Raw genomic sequence first — 26,145 nt, 5'->3', positions numbered from 1 at the left:
CTACCCGGAAAAGAAGTCTGGCTGTGGACCACTCTGTTGGAGCTTCTTGAGTTCTCTCATAACAAAGATTTGACTGTTAAAATAAACCTTTCCTTATAACCAGAGGTAAGGAAGGGAAAAGGAACTACAGACTGCATACATACGCTGATAAAGAATTTCACTGTGGTCCAGTTACATACTTCTCAGGATTTGCTAGGAACCACGAAGCCCTATGACTAAGAGTAACCAGGGCAGTGCCAACTGGGGATTAGCTTCCCAGCTTACAGCAAAGTACATATGCATGCCAAAGCTATGAGCCTCACTGATTATTACTCATTATTGGCTAATTCAAAAATCCTACAATTGCTCCAAAACAATGGGAATTGGAGGACCAAAAGCCATGCATGGTGCACTTCAATCTGAGTACCACCCTATTAGGTTGCTGACTGCACACCCCAGAATCAGGTTTGTCAAAGCCTTTGAACACAGAAGTAGGGCAGGGTTTCTTGTGGTTAGCAGCCAGCTGGGTGTGGTAAAGAACAGCACAAATGGACAAGCAGAGGCAAACCGAAATTGCGCAGGCTCTAGCACAGTAGTACCATGAACATTTGACGACTTCATAAATGCATTTTGGAAGTAATGAAGAGCTGAGGCATTAAAGGGCAATCTAATTTAATTGTTAAAATTATGGACTAAGCCAGTCATGGTTGCTTATGCCCATAATCCTAGCTACTCAGGAGGCTGAGATCTAAGGATCACAGTTCCAAGCCTACTCTGGGCAGGAAAGTCTGTGAGACTCTTAGTTAGAATTAACTAGCAAAATGGCAGAAGTAAAGGTATGGGTCAGGTGGTAGAGCATAAGCCTTGAGCTAAAAAGTTAGTATTGGCACACGTGCACAGGCACACACAGGCTCGGAGACACAAAGCAGCTTGCAACTGTATAGCAACATAATTCCATTTTGTATGCCTCATTAGCTGTGTTATTGTGGGCTTGCTACCTAATCTCTCTAAACTCCAGTTTCTCAATCAACAATTAGACGACAATGACTGTAGGAAGTGCTTAGAGGGACAAAAAGTAGGTAAAGTTCTTAGGTTTGGTTTGCCAAAGCAGGGACTTTTGGGTTTTTTTTCAGTACTCTTAATTTGTCAACTACGTCAAAAGATTGTACAGAACCATCAATCTTTTCATCCTCTGGACAGTAGGGCACATCAGGCTGTGGTTGTGACACTTCTGGAGTCATGGCACAGTGTCTCCACACACTCTTCCAGGTCTGCTTCTGTTTTCTTCAGTTATGTGGCTGCTATGCAAATTGTTGGGGTTTATGATAACATGAAATGGTTTGTGTATATCTAGTCTAATACATTACAAAATGTGTCATGTACATAGCATTCTGGCATTCCAACAGGAGGATGAGTGACTGTTATTCTCCCGCAGAGAGGAAGTAGGGCTCTTAGCATTTTCTCTAGTTTGTACTATACAGGTTACTAGTTGGGAGAGTGTGGCCTAGAAGCTCAGTCTTATGGATCTTACTGTGTTGCATTGGTTTTGCCTCAAGCCCATGGTTGGGAGCTCTTTTCTCCCCATTGCTAGATAAATGCACTGATCTATTTCAGAGATAAGCTACTAGCCCATGGTATTGGGAGCTGAATGAGAGAAAGAGTAAAGTGTAAACACTGACTCATTCTTTCTCATTTGTTGCTCTTTAGGTTCATAAATATCTAGGGAAAAAAATCAGGAAAGCTCCTTTTATAGCCCATGTAGAAACATCACAAAATATAAATATAAAAGGAAGTATTTAGTTAGGTCAAGCTCCAATATGTGTTGTGTGTGTGTGTGTGTGTGTGTGTGTGTGTGTGTGTATGTGTGTGTGTGTGCGCGTGCATGTACATTCACAGGGTTTTTTACCTTAGAAAAGTGGATTTAGGTTGGATAAGACTTGATAGTAAGATTGAATTTTGGGGCACATGCTTGTAAGCTTAGCACTTGGGAGGCTAAGGCAGGAGGATTGTGAGTTCAATACCAGCCTGGGTTACATAATGAGACCTTGTCTCAAAGAGATAGAAAGTTTGAACTTGGAGTGAAAAAGTTTTGAATATATATTCTCTAGTTCCTCTTTGTAAGAAGCTATCACTCTCAATAATTAGTTAAGGATTTTTATACTTATGTGTCTTAAATATCCTTTATTTTCTACTTGCTAAAAATGATTTGAAGCATTATTTGGGAAAATAAATAATATATAATAATAATAATAAATAGTGCATGTACAAATTAATCATGTTTTAATTTATCAAAGTGTATTAAATTTAAAATTAAATTACTTGTAAAAGACTGGAATTGTAAATTTACCGAGCTCTTCTTAAAAGGTACACAGAACTCAAGTCCAATTACGGGTTAGATTATTTGGTGGGTTTAAATTCAAGCGTTTTCTTATTTTATTTTATTTTTTATCTTTTATTGTAAAAATACCATACAGAGGGGTTACAATGACATGGGCAAGGTAATGAGTACATTTCTTATCAAGCATTGTTGCCTCCTCCTTCCCATCCCTTCCCATCTCCACCCCACCCTCTAAAATCAAGTACTTTAAAAATCCATCTAGCTGGTACCACAGATATGGAAAATAATTCTGGAGATATTCTTGACTTTTAAAGACGTCATACAAAACTTACATGCTAATATCTAGCACATGGTATTTGTCTGTCAGCTCAAATAATTTGAAATATTGCCCCTAAATGTCAAGGGGATTCTGCTTTTGCTTTGCCAGTGAATGCCTCTCACTCCCTGCAGGGCCAGAGTGAAGCAAGCTGATGAAACACAGCCCTACATTCGGCTGCGTTTCCACCAGCCAGAACCAAGGTCTAAAAAGACTATGCACATGGCAGCTGGGGCGTGGATGCACTGCGTAGGGAGTGTGTACCAGACTCACACGCATCCTTGCCCAGGAGCCTGGAGGTACTGACTAAGACTATAAGATGATAAGACTAACTCTGCTTGCCAGGTCTCAGATTTGCAGGTGAGGCCACGAATCTCTGTGTGACTGGGGCCAACCTTGCACTCTGCTGCTCCCATGGGAAGAGGAGCGAGCTGTCTGGGGTGATCTTGGGAGAGGAAACTGGGCATGTGCAGTTTGGCAGTCTGGCTTATGTCTCTGGGATCAGCATGCTGCGCAGCTGTGCTGTGCTAAGAGGCCCAGTGCCACCAGGTGAGGCTTTCAAGCCAGGTTAGTTCTTGGGGGCCAACATACTTGGCACTGTGTTTAGAGCCACATTCACTTGGATATTTCTACTATGAGGATGTTTTGGGTTCCACAGGCCTGACTCACAAGTTTGTCAATAGGTTGCAGGTTCACTTGTGGGACAGGACATTACCTCTTCATACAGCACTAAATATAGTGTTTTTAATTTAACACTGAATATGACTTGGAAATTAGTATTTTAACTCAACATCCCATAGTTTCCAAAATACATGTGTACGATCTGTGAGGGTATTTTTATTTAGGGATAAAAGCCCTGGTATATTTTTAAACACAAGCCATAGTCTGATTATTACTGCAGATGAGTGGACATTTCAATGAGTCCATAAAGGTCCATAAAAGGAGAAATGGAGACTTGGAAACATTAGGAAGCGCCTACACGATTGCAAAACACCTTCAAGCAAAATTACCTGAGGCTGAGAATCACTGGACAGAAATGATGAGCAAGCTTCGCCCACCTATAGGAAACAAAAGGGTCAGTTAACACCCTGGAAACAGACAGAAGACAGAGGAAAACACAGAGTAGATGTCACAATGTAAGTTACCTACATAATGGTGATCAAAATCCTCTGACAGCTTGGGATTCCCAGATTTGGAAGAAAGGAGCTTCTAAACAGTTATAAGAAATCATGGAATTGGAACATGCCCAAGATGTACTCCCAACAATGGGGGCAGACCTCCCCAAATAGTTGGTAGAAATCGTTAGAGCATATAAAATGCCTCAAACATCAGGTACTATTCAGATGTGAGGAGTTACAAAAAAGTAGCCTCAAAAAGAAAAGGAAGCCTAGGTTTCTGTACATGCTGTACATGACTTTGATGTCACCTAACAACATAATTACAAGCAGGAAAAAACTGTGAAGACAATGTTAGTAACCTACTAGATTACTATTATGAAACTAGCACTAGAAAAGTGTTCTGTTTTAAAACAAATGTGTTTTAAACTATAGTCTGCAATGACCTGTTCTCAGCCTTTATCCTAAAGAGAATACTTCTCATCTAGTATGAGATTTATAAACCAGGTGGGTGGTAGATGTTTGTAATCCCAGATACGGGAGTCTAAGGAAGGAGGATTATGTGTAGCCTAGGCTACCCAAAGATATATGGGGGGCAAGCAGGCAGAAGCTAGCAGACAGAAAGGTGGGCAGCAGACAGACACAGAGACAGACAGAGACAAACTGAGAGACACAGATAAAGAGAGACACAGAGACAGATATTAATCACAAAACCCCCAACTCTGCTGGGAAGTTACGAATGAACCTGATATTTGGAGGTGTTTATAACATTCATTTCTTTGGCAGCTTTTAAAAACATATTTATTATAAAGATACTGTACAGAGGGGTTACAGTTACATGAGGAAGGTAATGAGTACATTTCCTATTGAACATTGTTACCTCCTCCTTTGTTTATCTCCTACCATTCCTTCCCTCTCACCTTCCCAACTTTTCCCCCCACAAGTTGTACAGTTTGCTTTTTAACCTAGTGTCTTGCACTTCTCATTGTTACAATGGGTCAGCCTGTATCATTGTTTCAGCGTTTTGTTATTTCCCTTCCCCTCTCCAAATTAAAAAATGTATATACAAGATGCAGGGTACTGGGATCAAATACAGTGAAGACAGGGGTGGGATTAGGGAAAATGGCTCTGACACTTGTGGTTCTGGAGTGATTTGGGTTAAGGCCTGTTTATGGTGTTCTATTGCAGAGGCTCCTTCTATAACATCTCAGAATTCCTTATCAATCCACTTAAATTATATTCGAACATCAAAGTGAGGGGGAGATTTGATTTTGCTTTTCAGTGGTAATTTCTCCAGCTCCTTATTGCTTCCATGTTGGCAGTGTTTTAAAATACATACCTCTTCGATTTTGAGAGTAACAAAGATCCCATATATTGCAGAAAAGCAAGAGCTTAACTCTTCTTCCTCTTTATCCTCATAGATCTCGCCATCTTATCTGCATGTATGAATGTTTGGGAAATATGTGTATATTCTCATCCCTCCTGCCAACTCACCTCCCTGCTCCCTCCTTCTTCCAGATGAACCAGAATCATGGATACAGGACTCCCCCTCCACCCAGCACACACTTCTTGAGGAAAAGACTGTGTTGTATGTGTTTAATGGAAGTTCTTTAAGTTGATTCAAATTTGTGAAAAAATATATGAAAAGAGAAATCAGTTGAGAGGAAAGCCACAAGATGTCCTTTAAACCAATGTTTCATCCATCACCTCCAACTAGATGCTTTTGTGGGCTGAGGAGTATCTCCTGAAATATTTATCTGAAGTCATTGAATGCTCTAGGGGTGTCACCCACTCTGACAGCTCAGTCATCAGGCTGTTGGAATAAGAGCATCAGAATTTATAAAAGGTGAATTCATCTTATTAGGAGATCACTGTGAAATTCCCAATCTTTGTTCTCATTTCTTTGGAAGGTCCAGCAACACAGCATGACCCTTTCCGATCGAGAAAGCATTTGTTCATTTGATGTATAGTTCTAATGGTTTTGAGTGCCACTAAAGTGTTTTAGGGAACTTCTATTTATTTGGAAGTGGTAAGGTTTCTGTATATCATTAGAAAATTATGTTTTTCTATGTGTTTCATTCTCTGTCTCGCTTTCTTTCTCTTTCATTGGGGTTTGAATCCAGGGTCCCAGGCTTGCTAGGCATGTACTCTACTACTGAATCACACCTCCAGACCTTTTTTTGCACTGGTTAATTTTGAGATTGGATCTCACTTCCTGACTGAGCATATGCCTGAATCATAGTGCTCCTATATTTTGCTTCCTGACATAGCTGGAAGGACAGATGTTGGTGAAGCCCAGCTGTTGGCCAAGAAGAAGCCTTTGGGACTTTTATATCTATGCTAGACTCAAACCATAATTCTCCTTTTCTCAATTTCACAAGGAGCTAGGATTAAGGCATGAGTGCTTGGCTAGTTTTTTTTTTTCTCTGAAAGAATGGATGTTTTCACAACTCTATTTGAGTTCCCTTTTAATATTATCATCTGAAATATTTTTCCAAGGACTTTTCTTAAAAACAAAGGATTTCAAGATAAAATAAATGCTTTAATATTATGCATTAGTGTCTATTGTCTCAATGATTCTCCATCCTGTTTTCTGTTTCACCCCAGTCCTTTGATATTCTCCAAAGGCAGAGACCCTTTCAATGGCCAATGGATTTCTATGCTGTTAAGTGCTGTTTAGTACCAGCACTCACTTTCTAGCTTGCTTCTTCTTTTGCATATTTTGTTGGCGGTAGCCTAAAAAAAAGGATGCTTCCTTTAATTTGTAGCATACTATCATCATTGGACTTACTGTATATTTGTTAGGTTTAATATTTCCATTTTCTATTTCATTCCATCCGTCCATAGGCAACTCTTCCAGTGTGTTTTGGATGTGTATTCTTTATTTGTATATGTTCTTGTAAAATCTGTTTTATCTGCATTTTTCTTTAAACTGTACATTATACTTTGAGATCTATCCATGGTGCTGAGTATGTATACCTGGTCTATTGTCTCTTAACTGCTGCAGAGTGCTCTAGAATGTGTACAGTAACACATTGCCTGCTCACTTCCTAGTAATGGACAGTGGTAATTAGATTTTCTGTAACTCTTTTCAGTACAAACAAAGCTGTAATCCACACCTGTGGACAGTGGTTATGTCCTCCACATGTAGAGAATATGTGTGGACTTTAATCCAGAAGAGAGGATATTGGAACATGGGATGCCTAGGTTGCTTTGAAGATGGTTCTACTGGTTGGCACTCACTAGCAATGCACAGGAGTGCCCCATCACTCATATTCCTGCTACCATTGGCCATCATTAGATTTCTGGGCCTTGTCAGTATAATGGGTGGAAAGTTGTTATTTCAATTTTCATTTGATTGTTACTAATGAATGAGAGTATTCGTTAGAAGATTGTGGAGCTGTTAGAGCTCCTGTCTAAATTTTTTTCTTATTTGCTTCTTTTTTTTTTTTTGCATTCCTATCCTTTTTTTTGTGCTAGTGCTGGGGCTTGAACTCAAGGCCTAGGCACTGTCCCTCAGCTTTTTTCTTCGAGGCTAGTGCTTTATCACTTGAGCCACATTTCTGACTTCTTTTTGCTTTTCTTTTCTTTTTTGATGGTTAATTGGAAATAAGAATCTCATAGACTTTGCTGCCAGGGCTGGCTTTAAACCGGGCTCCTCAGATCTCAGCCTCCTAAGTAGCTAAGATTGCAGGTTTATGCTACCAGTGCCTGGCTTGAATTTGATGGAGATTCTTAGATACCCTAGGAAAGCAATCCCTTATCAATTTTAGATATTGTTGATACCTTTTTTTCAAAGACTCTTGTCCTAGAGCTTTTCATTGAAAGAAATCTTTACCTTTCCTCTTTTTTTTTGTGGAACTAGGATTTATACTCATGGCCTTTTGCTTGCTCTGTTTCACTTGTGTTATACCATTTAAGTCACACCTTCAGCCCTGCTTTTTGCTGGTTATATTGGAGATGGAGTCTTACAGACTTTTCTCCCAGGGCAGATTTGAAACTTTGATCCTTTGGATCTCAACCTCCTGTGTAGCAAGGATTACAAGGCATGAACCACTGATGCCTAGATGCAACTTTTCCTCTTAAGGTATTTCAGTTCATTGGGGCTTTGGCCTTAGGACTTATATTTGAAGCCTCATTTAAGCAGTCTTTCATTGACCCTAGCTCACAAATATACATTATCTCCTATTAACTCTGTGATTTTGTTTTTGTCCAGGTGTTATCTCTGCACAAGGTATTAGTTTTCATTTTCTCTATGCAGTGAGATCATCTGTTAACCTCATTAAACAGAACAATCTGTTCTTTACTGAGTTGTATTGTTACTTTTGTTGAAGGTTAAGCTTAAGTGTGTGTACATGTCTGTTTTGGGTTAGATTCCCTTAGAAATAGACTTTTAGATAAAGATGTGAATGCAAGCAGAACAAAGAGGAAGTGGGCCTTGGGAACCTGGTAGTAAAGCAAAAGCAAAACAAGGAAGAAACAGGAATCCAGTAAAGAGCACTGTGGGGAAAAAGGGTCAACCTGGGGACTCTGGGAGACAGGATAGAGTGTGTCTTAGCATCATCTACTTGAAGCAAGGCACCTAAGATATTTACCCCCAACTTCCTCTGTCACCATCTGAGGGCTGCTCTCAGTGGTGGGATCACATCTGGATGGCAAGCAGAGCCACAGAGGCTTGCAATTAGAAATTTCCAAGGTGGTGAATGTAAAAGGCCCATGACAGGGCACTGATAGTGACTGCTGTATTAACCTTCAGTTTCTGCTCAATCGGTAAATTTCCTTATTCACCTCTTTTAGCTTTTTTATTACTGTAGTTTGAAGTAGCTGTGTGTGTGTGTGTGTGTGTGTGTGTGTGTGTGTGTTGCTGGAGTTCACTTATTAGACAAGCACTCTACCATGGAATTATATCTCCAACCTTATCTCATATATGTAAGTATTTCTGGTTCTTTAACAACAACAAAAATCCAATCTTGAGAATCCTTGTCTTTTAAGTGGTACTGTTTTACACTTACTGTAATTACTGTCTCTTTACATTTTATTTCTGTGTTATATTAGCATTTACTGATTTTTCTTTCTTTTTGACTTTCCCTCTCTTTTACCTTAATGAACATAATAGTTCAGAATTATGATGTCTGGATGGTGGTAAATTCATCATCCCAGGATTCAATTATGTTTTTTCATCTTACCACAATAATTTCAATGTGATGGGTGAGAAGAATTCTTTACCTTATTCCACAAGTGTAATTCTTGTTCAGGCAGTGATCCTTGTGGCAATATTGGAGCAACTAAAAGTAAAATTATATCCACATGTTAATTTTTTAATATTTTCTTTTATTTTTGCCAGTCCTGGGGCTTGAACTCAGGGTTTGGGCACTGTCCCTGAGCTTCTTTTGCTCAAGTCTAGTACTCTATCACTTGAGACACAGTGCCATTTCCAGCTTTTTTCTGTTTATGTGGTACTGAGGAATTGAACCCAGGGCTTCATGCATTTTATTTTTGCCAGTCCTGGGGCTTGAACTCAGGGTTTGGGCACTGTCCCTGAGCTTCTTTTGCTCAAGTCTAGTACTCTATCACTTGAGACACAGTGCCATTTCCAGCTTTTTTCTGTTTATGTGGTACTGAGGAATTGAACCCAGGGCTTCATGCATTTTAAGCAAGGACTCTTTCACTAAGCCACATTCCCAGCCCCAGTATTTCTTTTAAAAATTAAAAATCCATATATAATTTCTTTTCAAATGCTAGCTATCACTTTTCATTGTAAATCTCTATTCACATACTTTAACTAAAATTTTCATCATGTTATTTCATATATGAAGATATAACTATTTAGTACACTTTAATAATTTCATGAAGATACTACTCTTACAAATGCATTACTTATAGATCTTTGAAAACAATTCTACTTAAATGTTATAATAGCCTTACTTATACTAACCTAAAAGTAGAAACAATCCAAGTGTCTTTCCATTGGGGAACAAATAAATAAAACACAATACATCTAACATACAATGCAGTATTTCTTGGCCATATAAAGAATGAATTCATAATATACACTATGATAGATGTGGATGAGTCTCAGAAGTATTATCAAGAAAGCTATGTGTGAAAGATGAAAGAAATATTGTATGATTCCATTATATAAAATGTCCAAAAAAGGAAAATCCACAATTATATTGAGTGGCTGCCTGGATCTAAGAGTAGGAATGAGGATTGAGCACAAATGGTGGATCCTTTGGGGCTGGACAATTCTAAAATAGCTTTGCTATTATAGAAGCACAACTAAAAAAAATCCACTAAAGTATCAACCGTATAGATTAAACAGGTGAATCTTATTGTATGTAAGTTATATCTGAGCAAAGGCCTGTTTAAAAGATTTCTATGTGAGGGCTTTACCTTAGTTAATATTCTCTAAAGTTTACCTACTTTATAGTCTCTAAATTTACCTAGTTTATATTTTCTAAACCACTATTTTGCTCCACAGGTTTAATTTTCTAATTCATACTATACAAATGATTAATAATATCTTGGGGTTTATTGATACTTAAATAAACACTTAAATATTTAAATCAAATTGTACTTATTGTAAGTGTACAGTTATCTTTACTAAAGAAAAGCGTCCTATAGTAAAAGATTCTAATTTTAACATGTTTAAAAACTCCTTAAAAATGAGGAAAAATATAAAAAATAATACCTTAAAATAGAGAAGTTTAAAGTTAGTTAAGATAGCACTTTTTAATACTTTCCAAGCATTGACTGTCAGGCATTATGATAACCATTCCAATTGTATTGTCTTTAATTCTGGTGACAAATATCCAATGTAATTATTACTACTAATAATTATTACTACTAATTATTATTATTAATTTCCACTTTAAGATAAGGAAACTGAAGGAAGAAAGCTTGACTATTTTGCCTAATGTAATACTATTTCAATAGATGAATAGTAGAGAAAGACTTCTTTTCCCTTGAGATAGGCTGACCTCAAACTTAGATCCTTCCTACCTCAGCCTTCTAGGTGCTGGGAATGCAGCCATTCACCCAACCTCAGAAGCAGATTTCAAACTAAGTCCAGTTGACTCCAAATCCTAACAAACTTCATTTTCTCCTAGCTCTACCCACTTTGTACTTGTCTTGCCCTGAGTCCTAACACATTTTTTCTATTAAAGTTCTAATGGTATTAATAACAATAATTAACAACATTTTCTGTGATATTGATTTAATTTTTTGGTGCTGGGGCTCAAACCCAGGGCATTATGCATACTAGTCAGGGACTCTACTACTAGCTATGTCCCTCGCCCCACCCCTTTTCTGTGGTACTATTACAAGTAATTAATGGAAGTCACACATAGAGAGTGTTGTTTAAATTCAGAACTGACTGAAATCCCATTCACAGTCCAAGTGGATAAATAACCTTTCACCTTTCTCAGTTCCAGATATCTCAACCTCGGCACCAAAGGCACACTTGTCTGATGAGTCACACTCTGACTTCATTACATTTTCAGGAAGTGCTAATGCTGGGCTTCTCAAGTTTCATATAAAGTAACCAGAGAGCATACAATGCAAGATTCTGCTTGACGTGACTTTTTGGCTTAGAGAATGTAACCTTATATTTTTTTTGGGGGGGGGTCCAGTCGTGGGCCTAAACTCTGGGCCTGGGCACTGTCCCTCACCTCTTCAGTTCAAGGCTAGTGCTCTACCACTTGAGCCACAGCACCACTTCCGGCTTTTTTTCTTTTTGCTTATGTGGTGCTGAGGAATGGAACCCAGGGCCTCAGACATGCAAGGTAAGCGCTCTACCACTGAGCCACCTTCCCAGCCCCCGCTTATATTCTTATACTTCTGATCATGAGTGTTGAAGCTTCCAGCTCAGTTTCTTTGTATTCAGCTACACAGCGTCACCAAGACCATTGGCAATTTGCCTCCTCCAAGTCTCAAGCTTCACTTAGAAATTGCCATTATGCCTAACATTGCCCAATTTACATAAATCATATCAGGGTATTTTGGGTCTAAATTTTTGAATCCATAATTTAAGAAAAAACCCACTAAGACCATATGACTGAAGCCTTTGTCTACCTGTTAAGTAGAACTCATGTGATTTACCTCCCTGAGGTATTAGTCTGTTTTCTTGTTGCTATAATAAAATACTGGAGGCTGGGTAATTTGCAAAGAAAAGACATTTATTTAGTCCAAAGTTTGGGAAACTGAAAGTCTAAGATTAGATGGATCAGATTTACCTCTGGTTAGAGAAGAGGTCAGCAATCCAGGAAGGAACTACCCCTGCTCTTTTCATAACAACTCATTCTTTTGGGAACCAGCTAAATCCCTTCTAAGGTCAGCTCTATAAATGACCTCACCATCTCCTCATTGGACTTCACCCCTTTAAGATTCATCATCTCGGGGCTGGGAAGGTGGCTCAGTGGTAAAGTGCTTGCCTTGCAAGCCTGAGGCCCTGGGTTTGATTCCTCAGCACCACATAAGCAAAAAGAAAAAAGCCGGAAGTGGCACTGTGGCTCAAATGGTAGAGTGCTAGCCTTGAGCTGAAGAGCTGAGGGACAGCGCCCAGGCCCAGAGTTCAGGCCTCACAACCGGACCAAAAAAAAAAAGATTCATCATCTCTCTATATTGCTACATACAGTGGAGGCCAAGATTCTAGACTTTGAAGGACAGACTCAAATCCCTTCGCAATGAATGCTTTATACAGTACTGACAGTAGTAATTAGATCTCTTTCTATATTTTCTAAGGTGGTTATCTTCTGCATCATGTACTTGATGAGCAAGATGCATAGATTTCAGCACTGCATAGTAAAACAGATTGATTTTTCTAAACATGGTACCAATTTTCTTTTCTTCCTCGCTTGCATTTTAGAGTAGAGCTAGGGAATGAAAAACTGTTACAGCTGACTGAAGATTAAGAATTATCCAATAAGCTGGGGCCTGAGTACTCTTTAATTTAGGCTTGGGCATTTGATCACTTCTTATCAGAGGCATAACCACGTGATTGTGTACTGCAAATGTATAAACTGTGTTCCTCTTAGAGGACGTTTTCTTCTCTTGGTAATATTCTCTGAATAAACTGTTTCCCTATACTAAATCTGTGGCTGGCCCTTTACCTTCTCAGTGCTACTGCATGATCTGTTAATTCAGTTTTGCTAAGAAGGCTGCATTCATTGACATTTATTTCCTTCTGGCTTTATGGCATTTGTGAGGGTGTTAGAAACCTCCAGTTACACGTGCAAAATGATGGATCTTGGTAGATCATCTCTTAGCTTTGCTTATGGATGTCATGCATCCTCTACCACTGCCATCTTTAGGCAAATCACACCATATAGTCACACTCTGTCTCCCCACCATAGATTTAGTGACATAAAATTCATTTTTCAGTATTAAGAGCAGTTCTTTGGAGGATCACAATTCAAAGCCAGTCTGGAAAAAAAAAGAAATGTATGAGACTCTATCTCCAAAATAACCAGCAAAAGGCTGTACTGGAGGTATGGTTCAAGCAGTAGAACGCCAACCATGAGCAAACTAGAGTATCTAGATGGAGGCCCAGAATCCAAGTCACAACACTTGCACATAAACAAAAGCAAAGGCCCAGATTTGAAAGAGAAATGAAGCCGAAAAAGGCAGTCAAAGGTGCCCTGGGCTGCAAGGGGCCACACCATCTCTGCTTGAAAACCACGGAGACAGAAGTAGCGCTGTAGCTCAAGTGGTAGAGTGCTTGCCTTGAGCTGAAGAGCTGAGGGACAGCGCCCAGGCCCAGAGTTCAAGCCCCACAATCAACGAAAGAAAGAAAGAAAGAAAGAAAGAAAGAAAGAAAGAAAGAAAGAAAGAAAGAAAGAAAGAAAGAAAGAAAGAAAGAAAGAAAGAAAGAAGAAAACCACTGAGGCAATTTTGGGGGTGACTGGTAAGCAGCAGATATGCTCTTTTTGGAAAAGAAAAGAAAAAAAAACCCTAAGACATTTTTTTTTTTCAGGCATGCAAGGCAAGCGCTCTACCACTGAGCCATCTTCCCAGCCCCTAAGACATCTTTTTTAAGGAAACTGCTGCCTCCCAAGACAGTTATTTTGTACAGTTACAAAACCATTGCAAATCTGTAATATGTAACTGCCCTGGAGGCAGCGTGGCTTTACATAACAAAACAACTTCCCATTACCTCTCTAATTACCTGCTTCCCTAAGAAGGCAGATGAAGACAATCATTCCTAAATTTTCCAGGAAAAGAAAAAGCTTAAAATATATAAAAAAGAATGGATATTTATATTTACTTGTAAGTCATTCTGCATCCCTAGTGTAAGTCGTTGGTTAGATTCTGGTTACATAGATTTAAAGCCTTGCTTATAGAGTAAGGAAGTTCCCCTCAGGTCCCCAGGCACCCAATCCCCCAGCTCTCAGAAAAAGAGAGTTCAAAACAATGAAATGAGGGCAATCAAAAGCAATAGATTAGGAAAGGAATACTAGCCTCCATTTACCCATCTCTGATTGAAGGCTGCGCTCTAACCTCTGTAAGACTTTGGAGTTGTGATTTTAAATCCCCACCGTTTTGAAGAAAAAGAAAATCATTGAACGGTCTGCAGTACCGAATAGCACAGGGAAGAGAGAATCAACCTAGAGAATTCACGCTGGTGGCAGCCCCTGGAGCTCAGGGTCAAATGAGAATCCTCCCAAGTTACCTGGCAACTGAACCTTTAGAGAACCGGGGTGATGTTTTCTCAGTTGCCACATTTGCACTCTGCTACATCCCCAGAAGGTCAGACTCCGCTCCCAGACCTTGCCTTTCCTACTTCTTTCCTCTAAGCCAATCTCAGAAACCCCTCATGTTACCAGAGTGTAGCTTGCACACGGGTTCCTCCTCTACCTGCATTTAATGAGAAAGCCTCTCTTCTTCCAAATCTGGTGCCTAAAGAATCTGCACTGTCTCCTGGGATGGGGTTTTTCTCTGCTCAGGACAATCAGAGCAGGACAGTATGTCAGGTCATTCCCCACAGAGCCTGAGTGCACCCCAGGTTTACCTCCACTACAGAGAGTACAATGTCAAACTACTTTTCCTTTTTACCCTCATTTATTTCCCTGCACTTTTTGTGGGGGGCGGAATGGGGAGGTCGGTTGTGGCACTTGAACTCTGGGCTTGGGCGCTGTCCCTCAGCTCTTCAACTCAAGATGAGCGCTGTACCGCTTGAGCCACAACACCACTTCTGGTTTTTTAGTTGTTTATTGGAGATAAGAGTCTCGCGGACTTTCCTGCCCAGGCTGGTTTTGAACCGAGATCTCAGCCCCCTGAGTAGCTAGGATTACAGGCGTGAGCCACCGGCGCCCGGCTTCCCTCCATTTTTAAAGCTTGTTGAAGATAATAATAAGGAAATTATCTCTAAAATAGTTTTCAAATGCTCTTACACAATCTCACTGGGACCTCATTTATTTCATAAGATAGAAATAGATGATTTATTTCTAACCCAAGAAGGAAACAAGAGCAAATGTGTTCTGAGCAGCATAAAGTCAAAGCCACTGGACTGGAGAAAACCAATGCCATTCACAAAAATCTACCTCCTGTCCATTCTTCTGCGCTACCCAGATACCTGAAAACATCCATATGCCAGGAGCTAGTTCAGGCTTGAGCAGGAAAATATAGATTCCCTTTTGGAGAAAGGGAATCCCAGGTAGCTTTTTGTTTGTTTGTTTGTGTTTTAACAGACACATATTATTATCACATAATAGGAGGCACACAATGACCGGTACATACAGAAGAATGTATGTGTGTCTCTACATTTATGCATTCATTGTGCATGTGTACATATATGCACACAATAATGTTGTCAGAATAGCAAAGGGTAATCATTATGAGCAAATATGCTAATCATGTCCTATCTCAACACCACAATGATCTCAAAATAGGTTTAGGTAAAGGCTTTGCTCCAGCCATCCATCTTCCAATGACTGCAGTGAATGGGGTTGGCGCGGGACAGGGGGTGGAGGGGAAGGTGGGGCGGTGGATGCTTTTCAGTTTTTCTCTACTTCGATTCCCCTTCCCTTCCCCAATGGGATGAAAATCCTAGGTGTGTGCAACCTCCCCTCAGCCTGGCCCACACTCGAGGCTCTCCATGGGGACCAGGCACGCGCTGGTGCAGCACCGACCATCCGCACCTCCATGGCTGGCTGCCCAGCGTGGGCCACCTGCGTCCTGCAATCGCGGGTGACAGCCTGGAGGCCGCGGCGCGTGCGCGCGGGGAATCGGGGCGGAGGAGCCGCGGAGGGGCGGCAGGGCTGGACCGTGGTGGGCTTTCTTACCTCGGCAGGTGCCCGTGCCGCAGGCGAGCAGCAGCAGCAGCAGCGGGAGCAGGAAGCGGGGCGCGGCGGCCACCACCTGTCCCGCTGGTGGCCCCCGACGACGGCTCACGGCTCCTGGCATCTCCGCGCCTGCGGACATCTCCGGATTCGGGACGTGGGACCCTGGGCTCCACCCGGTGCCCTGGCCACCGAACCGATCGCCCTGAGCGCCACCAACTTTTAAATCTTGCGCACACGTGGGCTGGGACGGCGTGGTCCCCCGCGCGCCGCCCCCCTCCCGCCCCGGCCTCCCCGTCCCCCTCCCGCCCCGGCCTCCCCGCGTCACCCCGACTCTCTGCGGGCCCCACCCCGCTGCAGCGAGACCTGCTCCCCACGCGCTGTGGGGTGGAGGAGAACACTCGTCCTCTCCCAGCTTTGCAAGGACTGGGGTGGGAGCAGGAAGGGGGAGCAAACCAGGGCGTCCCCGGATTTACACTGCAGCAGCGACCACCCGTCTAGCGTCTGCCGGGGTATCCTCTCTTTCCACCCTCCCTGGAAGCCAGTGCCCCATCCACCAGTGTGTGGGGTACCCCCTCGGAGGGGGACCTCCATTCACCCTCTGCCAAGTCGCTGATCTCAATCTCTCGCTTTCCCGGGTGGGAACCAACCATGATCCCGGGTCCCCAAATCCCTGCCAAGTGCAAAGGCATTTACTAAGGGGAAAGCAGCTGTCTGCTAATGAAGGGTCAGGATGGGAGGACAGCTGGGCCGACCACGCCCATTTCTAGCAGGTGTGCAGGTGCGCCGGCCCCGCGCGCAAAGGAGCAGACGCCTAAGCCACGCGCTTCTGCCGAGTCTGCGCCCCCATTCCCGGGAGGACCCGCTTTCCCGATTTGCATTCCTTCCTTGGAGGAAACGTCTGGAAGCAGCCTCCTCTAGGACAACTGAGGCAGTTCTAAATTTCCTTCCACACGAAAAAGGAAAACCAGTCTTATTTGGCTTCCTTTGAAAGGCCAGAAACGCCAAGGAAAGGGCAGGAAGTAGAAAAACATTCTTAAAGGGCATATTCCTGACAGTCAATCATATGCATGCTGTATCATTTAATATTTATAACATTGCTGAGATGTAAAAGTATTGTGGGAAAAATGATTCTTAAAAGTATCGGAAAATTACATTGTAAAAGATGGAGCGTCACCATTGTCAATTTAAATTCGGGGATCCCAGACTTTTGGAACAGTCTGGTTTGGGTCCTTCTTTTTGCCCCCTTTCCCACAGCCCTTCCAAAGCTGGGAACTCACATGGATTGCTTTAATTCCATTCTCCTCCATCCCAGTTTTTGTTCAATGAGTGGCAAAAGTATCATTTGCGCAAGTTGCCAGTGGCTCATGCCTGTAATCCTAGCTACTCAGGAAGTTGAGATCTGAGGATAGTTGTTGGAACACACAGGTATCTGTCAAACAATTTTCATTTAGAGAAAGATTGTACAGTCTTTTCAAGGATGTGAACATGTAAGAGAATCATGCCATTCTACTCTGCTAACAAAACCAGGGGTTTCAGTGATCAGACAGTATGTGCACTCTACTACAAGCAAGACTCTCCCTTTGAAGATACAATTAATAACAGTAGGACTTTCCTAAAGGAAATTAGAATTTGATAAAGGACCCCAAACTCATGCACAAATAGCTGGAGCCCCAGGCACATTGGGATAGGGCTCTGTGACAGATTAAGTAAAATAATAATCATGGTAAGTATCATTTTCAAGTATATATGCAGGAAACATGTGCGAAAGGTCAGATTTTAAGATCTGGTCCAAGATCATGGATGGGCAAAAACATATTTAATTAAAGATTGATGCACTTTGATTCTCTATTCCTAAGAAAGCAAAGCTTGTAAATGACCTCAGGCGCTGGATATTGAGAGTAATTGGAGGGATTGGGGAGTGGGGTATATAGACAATTTATTTCCCTAGAGCAAAGGCTGGGGACATATGACTAGATGGAAGCTGAGTGCACAAACCTTTTGTCCCAGCATTCCAAACGAGCTTAACCCCCGATCTCCAAACAAAGCCTGGGTAACTTAATTATTAGCATCTCCCCCTGGACTGAGTTCGCATCTGCTCCCAGCATAGCTCCAGCATGGCTCAAGTGTTTCTGGGTACTCTGCTCCAGAATGAGCATCTGACTCCTAGCATCATGCTGAGTCTTCTCCTTGAGTGTCTCTCATGTTCTTGACTACCAGTTGGCAACAGAATGTTGCTTTGTGGACAACCTGTAAGAAAGAAGGCTGAAGTATTGTAGGAGACTGCAGATTAGCAAAACCTCCTCGTTTCTCCTGGAGAGTACCATGTAAGTATAAGAAGGGTAGAAGAGTGGAGCATAAAGAGAATGGAGATGTTGGTAGTGGGCAGAAGTCCATCCAGGCAGTAGTTGGCAACAAGGAAGCTAGTAATAGGCAGAGAACCAGCTTCAGAACTGAGGGCAGAGACAAGATTTGGAAGACTTAGGAGTTCTGGTAGTTCTAGTAGTCCTTCATGTACACTCTGAGGACCTACAAGATTGCTCTACAAGAAGTGATGCTTTCAGTTAAATTCTCTCCATTGATGGAGTTGGCAGTCTTTCAAGGTGAACCAGATAATATATAAGTAAATACTAACCATGGGTAGTGTTAATGCTATCAAGCAATTATAGCAGAGTAATGAGCTCATACAAGGCAACATGGAGTTGAGAGGTAGCTTCTCAAGACAGGACTGTTGGTATCTCTCTGAGGTGTGATGTGGGAGCCCTGAAAGATGAGAAGGAACCAATCAAGTACAGAGCCTAGAAATAAAAGCTGCATACAGAAGGCTGTCAAGCACCAAAGTCCTGAGGTAGAAACAAGCTAGAAAGAAAGACTCAAGGGAAAGGAAGTCAGTGAGTCAGTGAGTGAGCACAGAGTCAGTGAGTGAGTGAGTGGAATGCAGGGAGGTTGTTAAGGGCAGAGAAGCAGCACAGGTTGGGTCCTGATCATACATGGCTTTTGGAAGCTATGATAAGGAATCCAACTTATTCCTAAGTAAAAGGAAGCCTAGAGATGGTTTTAAGAAGTGTGATGATCTGGTTTGCATTGAGAAACACCATTTGGGCTTCTGAGAAAGCAGGTATTTGGGGACCCCAGAAGAAATAGGAGATTAGGTGAGAGGTAAGTGTGGGGGTCCATGACAGAACTCTAAACAGGAAGAAATGAGGCATGTTATAGCATGGATGTGCCTTGAGAACACAATCATGAGTAAAAGAAGCAGAGCCACTGGGTGCTAGTTGCTCAAACCTGTAACCTGAGCTACTCAGGAGTCTGAAATCTGATGATCACTGTTCAAAGCCAGCCCAGTGTGTGAGACATAACAGTCTGTGAAACTCCAATTAACTACCAGAAAACTGGAAGTGGAACTGTGGCTGAAAGTGGTAGAATGTTAGCCTTGAGAAAAAGAGTTCAGGGATAGTGCCCTGGCCCTGACACAAAAAAAGAAGAAAAAGAATGAGGAGGAGGAGGAGAAGAAGGAGAAGGAGAAGAAGGAGGAGAAGGAGAAGAAGAAGGAGAAGGAGGAGGAGGAGGAGGAGGAGGAGGAGGAGGAGGAGGAGGAGGAGGAGGAGGAGGAGGAGGAGGAGGAGGAGGAGGAGGAGAAGGAGAAGGAGAAGGAGAAGGAGAAGGAGAAGGAGAAGGAGAAGGAGAAGAAGAAGAAGAAGAAGAAGAAGAAGAAGAAGAAGAAGAAGAAGAAGAAGAAGAAGAAGAAGAAGAAGAAGAAGAAGAAGCAGCAGAAGCAGAAGCAGCACCAGCAGAACCAAAAGGGCAAATATTGTGTAATTCCACTTCAGTGTCCAGAATAAGTGACTATACAGGGCAGAAAAGAGACAAGTGGTTGCTAGAAGCTCAGGAGACTGGCAGCAAGTGAGGATAATAGTTTTAAGGGACAGAAGGTTCTGGAATTAGGCAGCAATGATGGCTGCCTAGTCTTGTGAGTAAAGAAGTCACTATTGAACTTCTTGGAAGGGTGAATGCTATGCTATGTAAATTATAGCTCAAGTGAAATAAAAAGAAGTTCTGGTCACACATGATAATGACAGATGGATTGCATGGTGAAATCTTGGATCTTTAGCACAAGCAAAATGGGTCTATTTTTTGGCATGAGAAATCCATTTTCTCTATTATATTATTTTCCCTCACTTATCTAAAAACCTAGGATGCTATCAACTTCCTGTTTCCAAAAGTCAAAGTTTTGACTTGGAAAAACTTTCAGATGAAGTATACCAGAAATCACTCTGGCAGAAATATTTGTCAAAAGACAATAAAAGAGCTATATATAATCCAGAACTTGAGAGGCTGAGGCAATGGGATCATGAGTTTAAAGCCATGTTCCCCCAAATTAATTATACATAAGTTTAGAAAGATGATGAAAGGATAGTAAATTAAAAAAAAACAAGCTCTAGAAGACTATAACACCACATCTATGTTGCTTCATATTTTCTGTTGCAGAATAAATCTCTTAGCCCTGAGAATAACACAGGGACAGTCACATCATTGTGAGAAATGGAGGAGAAACGTAGCTTCACAAGGAAGAGAAGCTCCGCTTGTTTTCACTAATTACTTGAAGCATCTTACAAAAAGACTAAGCAACATTATGCAAAGTCCTTCGAGTGCACGGGGCAAGTGCCACATGGACTGATGGCAAGGAAGAGATCTGTAAGAAGATCCAAGAGCAGAGCAGAGCTGGGGAGCAGCGGCTCACTCCTTGAATCCTAGCTACTTAGGAGGCTGAGATCAGAGGGTTGCGGTTCAAAGCCAGCCCAAGAAGAAAAATGAGACTCATTTCTAATGAACCAGCAAAAAGCCAGAAGTAGAGGTTGGTTCAAATGGTAGAGAATCAGCCTTGAACAAATAAAAAAGCTAAGCAAGAGTATGAGTCCCTGAATTCAAGACTAGAACATAAAAAATAAGGGAGGAAGGAAGGAAGGGAGGGAGGGAGGGAGGGAGGGAGGAAAAAGAAAGAAGTAGAGCGAGAGTGAGAGAGAGCATGCCATTCTGACATTGTTTTTTTTTTTTTTCAGGAGGGGCTTGTTTCATTTCTCCATGTCTTGAGGTCAGGAGGTACTGTGCAGGGCTCTCACTACTGAATCCTGTTAACACAGGCCACGGAAGGTAGAGATGCGGTTTCAAAGTAGCCTGGGTTTGCCTCAAAGACAGCCCTGTTATAGAAATTCCTTTCAAGAAATGCAGTAAGAGAACTTCTTTTTTAAAAAATGCAGTCAGTAACTTTCTCCATTTGCAACAATGCCCACAAGGCTAGGTGCCCACATGATAGATGAACCAAGAGCAAAGCCAGTGCAAAGAGCAGCAATGTTATTGCTCATTTGAAAGATGGCATTAAAAAATTCCAATCTGTTCAAAGCAGGCTCTTGTCTTTGTCCCATAAATTACAATTAAAATATTAATACATATCTAATAAAAGATTCATTAGATTTTTTCTTGACATAGTTATGATTCACATCCGGACAAAGCTGTTAACAAAATAGACTTCTACATTTATGAGATTTTAGAAATGGAACCCAGAATTAAATGATAGTTATAAAAATACAAGAACAGATAGAAGTCATTATTGTTGTTTCTACACAGTGACTTTTTATTACCATTTTATATTGTTAAGATTGGTTTCTTAGCCAGGCACTAGTGACTCACACCTGCAATCCTAGCTACTCAGGAGGCTGAGACCGGAGGATCACAGTTCAAAGCCAGCCCAGGAAGGAAAGTCTGTGAGACTCTTATCTCCAATAAACTACTTACAAAAAGCTGGGCATGGTAGCACTTACCTGTAATCCCAGCACTCAGGAGAATAAGGCAGAAGAAACAGAGTTTGAGGCCAGCCTGGGCTGCATAGAGAGACTTGTCTTAAAAGAAATAGAAATCAGCTGAGGTCCTTTTTTTTTCCTTCTATTTTTACCCATTAGTGTGATTTCTGATGTAAGCTACATTCAGTCTTAATGAATCCCAACTCTTTGTGTGTGTGGGGGGGGGTCGTGGGGCTTGGTCGTGGGGCTTGAACTCTGCCTGGGCACTGTCCTCCAGCTCTTCAGCTCAAAGTGAGCACTGCACCACTTGAGCCACAGCGCCACTTTCAGCTTTTTCTGTTTATGTGGTGCTAAGGTATGGAACCTAGGGTCTCTCATGCACGCAAAGCAAGCACTCTACCACTGAGCCACCTTCCCAGCCCCTGAATCCAACTCTTAATTTAAAGATTTATACACAGCTTGGGCTGGGAAGGTGGCTCAGTGGTAGAGCGCTTGCCTTGCATGCATGAGGCCCTGGGTTCAATTCCTCAGCATCACATAAGCAAAAAAGAAAAAAGCTGGAAGTGGCACTAATGCTCAAGTGGTAGAGCGCTAGCCTTGAGCTGAAGAGCTGAGGGACAGCGCCCAGGCCCAGAGTTCAGGCCTCATGACCGGACCTCCTCCCACCCCCCAAAAAAGATTTATACACAGCTTAAAAAGAACAAACAAGAATGTACTTTCTCCTAACAGGAAAATGAAAAGTCAGGATAAGGCACTAGGGCCCTTCTCTGAGAAAGGAGTCTTAAGTCTATTGACTCAATAGTTGACAATAGATTTGTAATGATTGTTGACCGGTTAAAATCAACTTGAACTTCCTGGTTCTCACCCTTCATTCCTTCTATCCTTTCTAAAAAGAAAAGTCAAGACATTGCCTACACCTCTTAAGCCTTTGCAGCCTATCAATCATTATTGTTCTATCTCACAGACCTCTTCAGACAAAATGAGTCAATTCTATTTTGGGAAAAGTATTCAAGGTTCACTCTGCGAACAAACCATTGCTCAGAATCTTCCTGGGTTCTATTTCCTATTCTATTTTAGTCATTTGAGAGAAAGGAGAACCAATCATTGATAAAGAGAGTCCATGCATGCATAATGGAAAGAAAAATACATGAAGAAGTGCTGTTGGGAATTATCTAACCTGGAGAGCAGAAATTCTTGGAGATATGGCCACTTCCTAGTCACTCTATTGGCTTCGACAGGATAGCTTGATTTTACTAGAAGACCTTGGGATATTTATTGACCTCTGAAAACTACAGCTTTTGCTACATAATTTTATCTTGCTTGCACAATATTCTTTCCTCTGGAAATCCAACTTTCCCCCTTTCTGCAATAAGCTCATACAATTCAGGGACCAAAGCCAGCCTGGGCAGGAACGTCTATAAGATTCTTCTTTCCAATTAACTACCAAAAAGCCAGAAGTAGGACTGTGGCTCAAGTAGCAGGACATTATCCTTGTGAGAAAAAGTTAAGGGACAGCACTCAGGCCCTGAGTTCAAGCCTCAGTATCAACACAATTTTTGTTTTTGAATTTTGATGAGTTCTGGTCAAGCCTTTTCTTTTATGGATCACACTTTTGGTATCCAGTTCAAAAGCTTTTTATTTAGGCTTAAATTCTGAAGATTTTTCCCTCCTTTGTTTTTTCCAAACAATATAGTTTTATGTTTTATATATAAGTCTAGGGTTGACTTTTAAGTGAATTTTTACATGAAGTGATGAGATGTAGGTGGATGTCAGCTCGTTTTGGTCCATGAATGGTCACTTGCCCCATTTATTTTAAAGACTCAAACATTTAAGAACATTAGATTGTCTTGGATTTTTCATTCTTTCAGCATTATTCTCAAGTCTTTAAGGAAGTGGGAAAATTACTTTTTATTCACAAATCATTTTGAAGAGTGTTTAGGCCAGCTACTTGTTTACTTTGCTTTAATGTGACTATATGTGCATTCTTGGAAAACTGCTCTGCTGACAGATCAACTGCTTCTCATTACAGCTCAGAGATGGAGGGCCGATCCTCTGCAAGAGCACACACTTAGAATGCTGTGAACTTTTCCAAACTGGGGGAAAAAATGTCCCAAAGCTCCCATCATTTAACATAGTTTCTTTTTCTCTGACAAAATTTGACATTTATGTGAAAGTTAATGAGGTTATAGAAAAATCAGGGTCTCGGTGTGTTAAGTGGGCACTGTTTTCAACAAGCCTATGTATAGGGTAAGCCAGTTTGCATGAAATGTTGATAAAAAACACCTGCTGGGTACAATTTCATCTTCAAGGAACAGTTGAGAATTTGAAAATGTTAAAGGAAAAAAATGGAAGCAATCCTTCTAACCATGAACGAACTATACTGGAGTACAAACATGGGTCTACATAGAAATCCAACACAAATACCTTTATAGTTTGAGCAGGCCTGTGAAGTAAGTCCATTCATTAGAAGCCAGCTGAGTACATATAACCCTACTAGAAGGGATCTGGGTAGGAATTTGGCAGCTGATCATTGGTTAGATAGCCCTTGAGTTCAATTTCCATCTTCCCCACATCCCAGGAGAAGTTCCAGGTTTTCTCTGATCATAAAATATTTGTTAGAAAGCTTATCATTCTAAACAACTCATGGGCAGGGATGGAAGGGTAAAATGTGGGAGAATGAAGGGAAGGATGACATTGTCCAATAAGCATTATACTCATTGCCCGACTTATGGAATTGAAACTCCATTGTACAATTCCTTAATAACAGTAAAAAAAACCCCAACCATTATTCATTAAAAACTGAGATGTTTGTGAAGAAAATACAAATATAAATGAAGCCTTAACCAAAACAATCACAGAATAACTTCAGAGGTGTAAATAGCCAAGTCCCTCTTGATTTCCCCATTCACAGTATCTGATAAACTTTTAGAGAAAAAGTAAATCTCATCATGATCTGTAGTGAACAGAATCAAAGACCAAAAGTAACTTAGGGAATTGACCAGTTCATTTTGCAGTCAACAAGCTATTTGTACTACACAATGGAATCACATTAACAAAATCTTAAAAAAGACACAAAGAAAAGCCTTTGGGTCTATATTTGGCTATACAGTTATGTTGATTTGATATTATAATTGAATCTAATTTATATACCTCTATATGTAACTTTTTTTTTGCCTGTCCCGGGCTTGAACTCAGGGCCTGGGTACTGTCCCTGAACTTCTTTTGCTCAAGGCTAGTGCTCTACTACTTGAGCCACAGTGCCACTTCCAGCTTTTTCTGTTTATGTGGTACTGAAGAATTGAAACCAGGGCTTCATGTATGGTAGGCAAGCACTCTACCACTAACTCACATTCCCAGCTCCTCTATATGTACCTTTAAAAACAGTATACTCCTTTTAAGAGAAAAACAATCTTTAAAAAAAATCCTAGTGCTTGTTTCAGGAGGTCATCAGAATGGCACTTTCATGCCAGGACAGTTTCAAATTCTGAATTAACTACAGTGGAATGTCAGCATCATCATCACGCACCATGTTCCCATTCAAGTATTCTAGTTCCTCCCCTCCTCCACCCAACCACAGCCAATTCCTTAAACCTGTTGTAATCAAATCTCATTGACTCATTAGTATTATTTTCAATATCTTTAGGAAATGCATACCTGCAATTTTCCTAAAGCACACCTGTATGAATATTATCTTGGGAGATAAACTTCTCGTGTACTAGGTTTTCTTGTTTTGGAAACTATTTTTATATTAATATTAGAACTAGCCTGCCTGTTAAATATGATCATCCTCATGTGATAATCATTACCATTGTGGTACCACCACAATGTGGGCATTATTCAGGCCAGTTAATTGACATGGAGGACAGTCCAGAGAAAAGTAGTGTTCATTCTAAACATCATCCCTAAGAATTTCTTAACATCCCCTTAGGACAGAGAAGGGAAGCTCACTTTCCCTGTTTTATCACTTTTTTCTATCACAGACTTTCATTTCCAAGCACACATAGTACTCATTTAAAACTTACAAAGACATCAAGTGGATAATATCCCCTTTCTCCCCATGGTTTGATTGATGAGTTCATTCTGTAGTCTTCTACTTTGTGAGGATATGATTTCATGAGAGTCATTTTACTTCTCCAGCTCTCAAATAGAAGTGAAGTGTTACTTTATGATTATTAATTGTTAAATCTTAGATTTTTGACTCACTTTCAAATCTTACATCCCTCCAAAAGAATACACTTTAAGCATCTGAGTTACATTAGTGTCCAATTCAAGATTCATGAACTGCTCTTAACTGAAACTCAGCTGGATTATAAGTGATTAT

The 26,145-nt window shown here is 41.1% G+C and overlaps 1 protein-coding gene across 1 annotated transcript in view; it reads right to left on the bottom strand.

Moving 5' to 3' along the window:
* Positions 1 to 16,679, bottom strand: part of Nmu (neuromedin U) — a 35,649-nt gene extending 18,970 nt beyond the window's left edge. The window contains exons 1-4 of the mRNA XM_070012396.1: positions 16,625 to 16,679; positions 16,030 to 16,452; positions 8,975 to 9,033; positions 3,644 to 3,691 (exon numbers count right to left, since the gene is read on the bottom strand). Coding sequence (XP_069868497.1) covers positions 3,644 to 3,691; positions 8,975 to 9,033; positions 16,030 to 16,452; positions 16,625 to 16,679 — 585 coding nt within the window. The remainder of the gene's footprint in view (positions 1 to 3,643; positions 3,692 to 8,974; positions 9,034 to 16,029; positions 16,453 to 16,624) is intronic.
* Positions 16,680 to 26,145: the final 9,466 nt, after the last annotated feature.

This window comes from Dipodomys merriami, unplaced genomic scaffold (assembly GCF_024711535.1).
Source record: "Dipodomys merriami isolate MVZ:Mamm:240054 unplaced genomic scaffold, mDipMer1.0.p SCAF_9, whole genome shotgun sequence".
Classification (NCBI taxonomy): domain Eukaryota; kingdom Metazoa; phylum Chordata; class Mammalia; order Rodentia; family Heteromyidae; genus Dipodomys; species Dipodomys merriami.
Note: the sequence above shows the minus strand (reverse complement) of the source record. Positions and strands in the feature narration are given on the sequence as shown.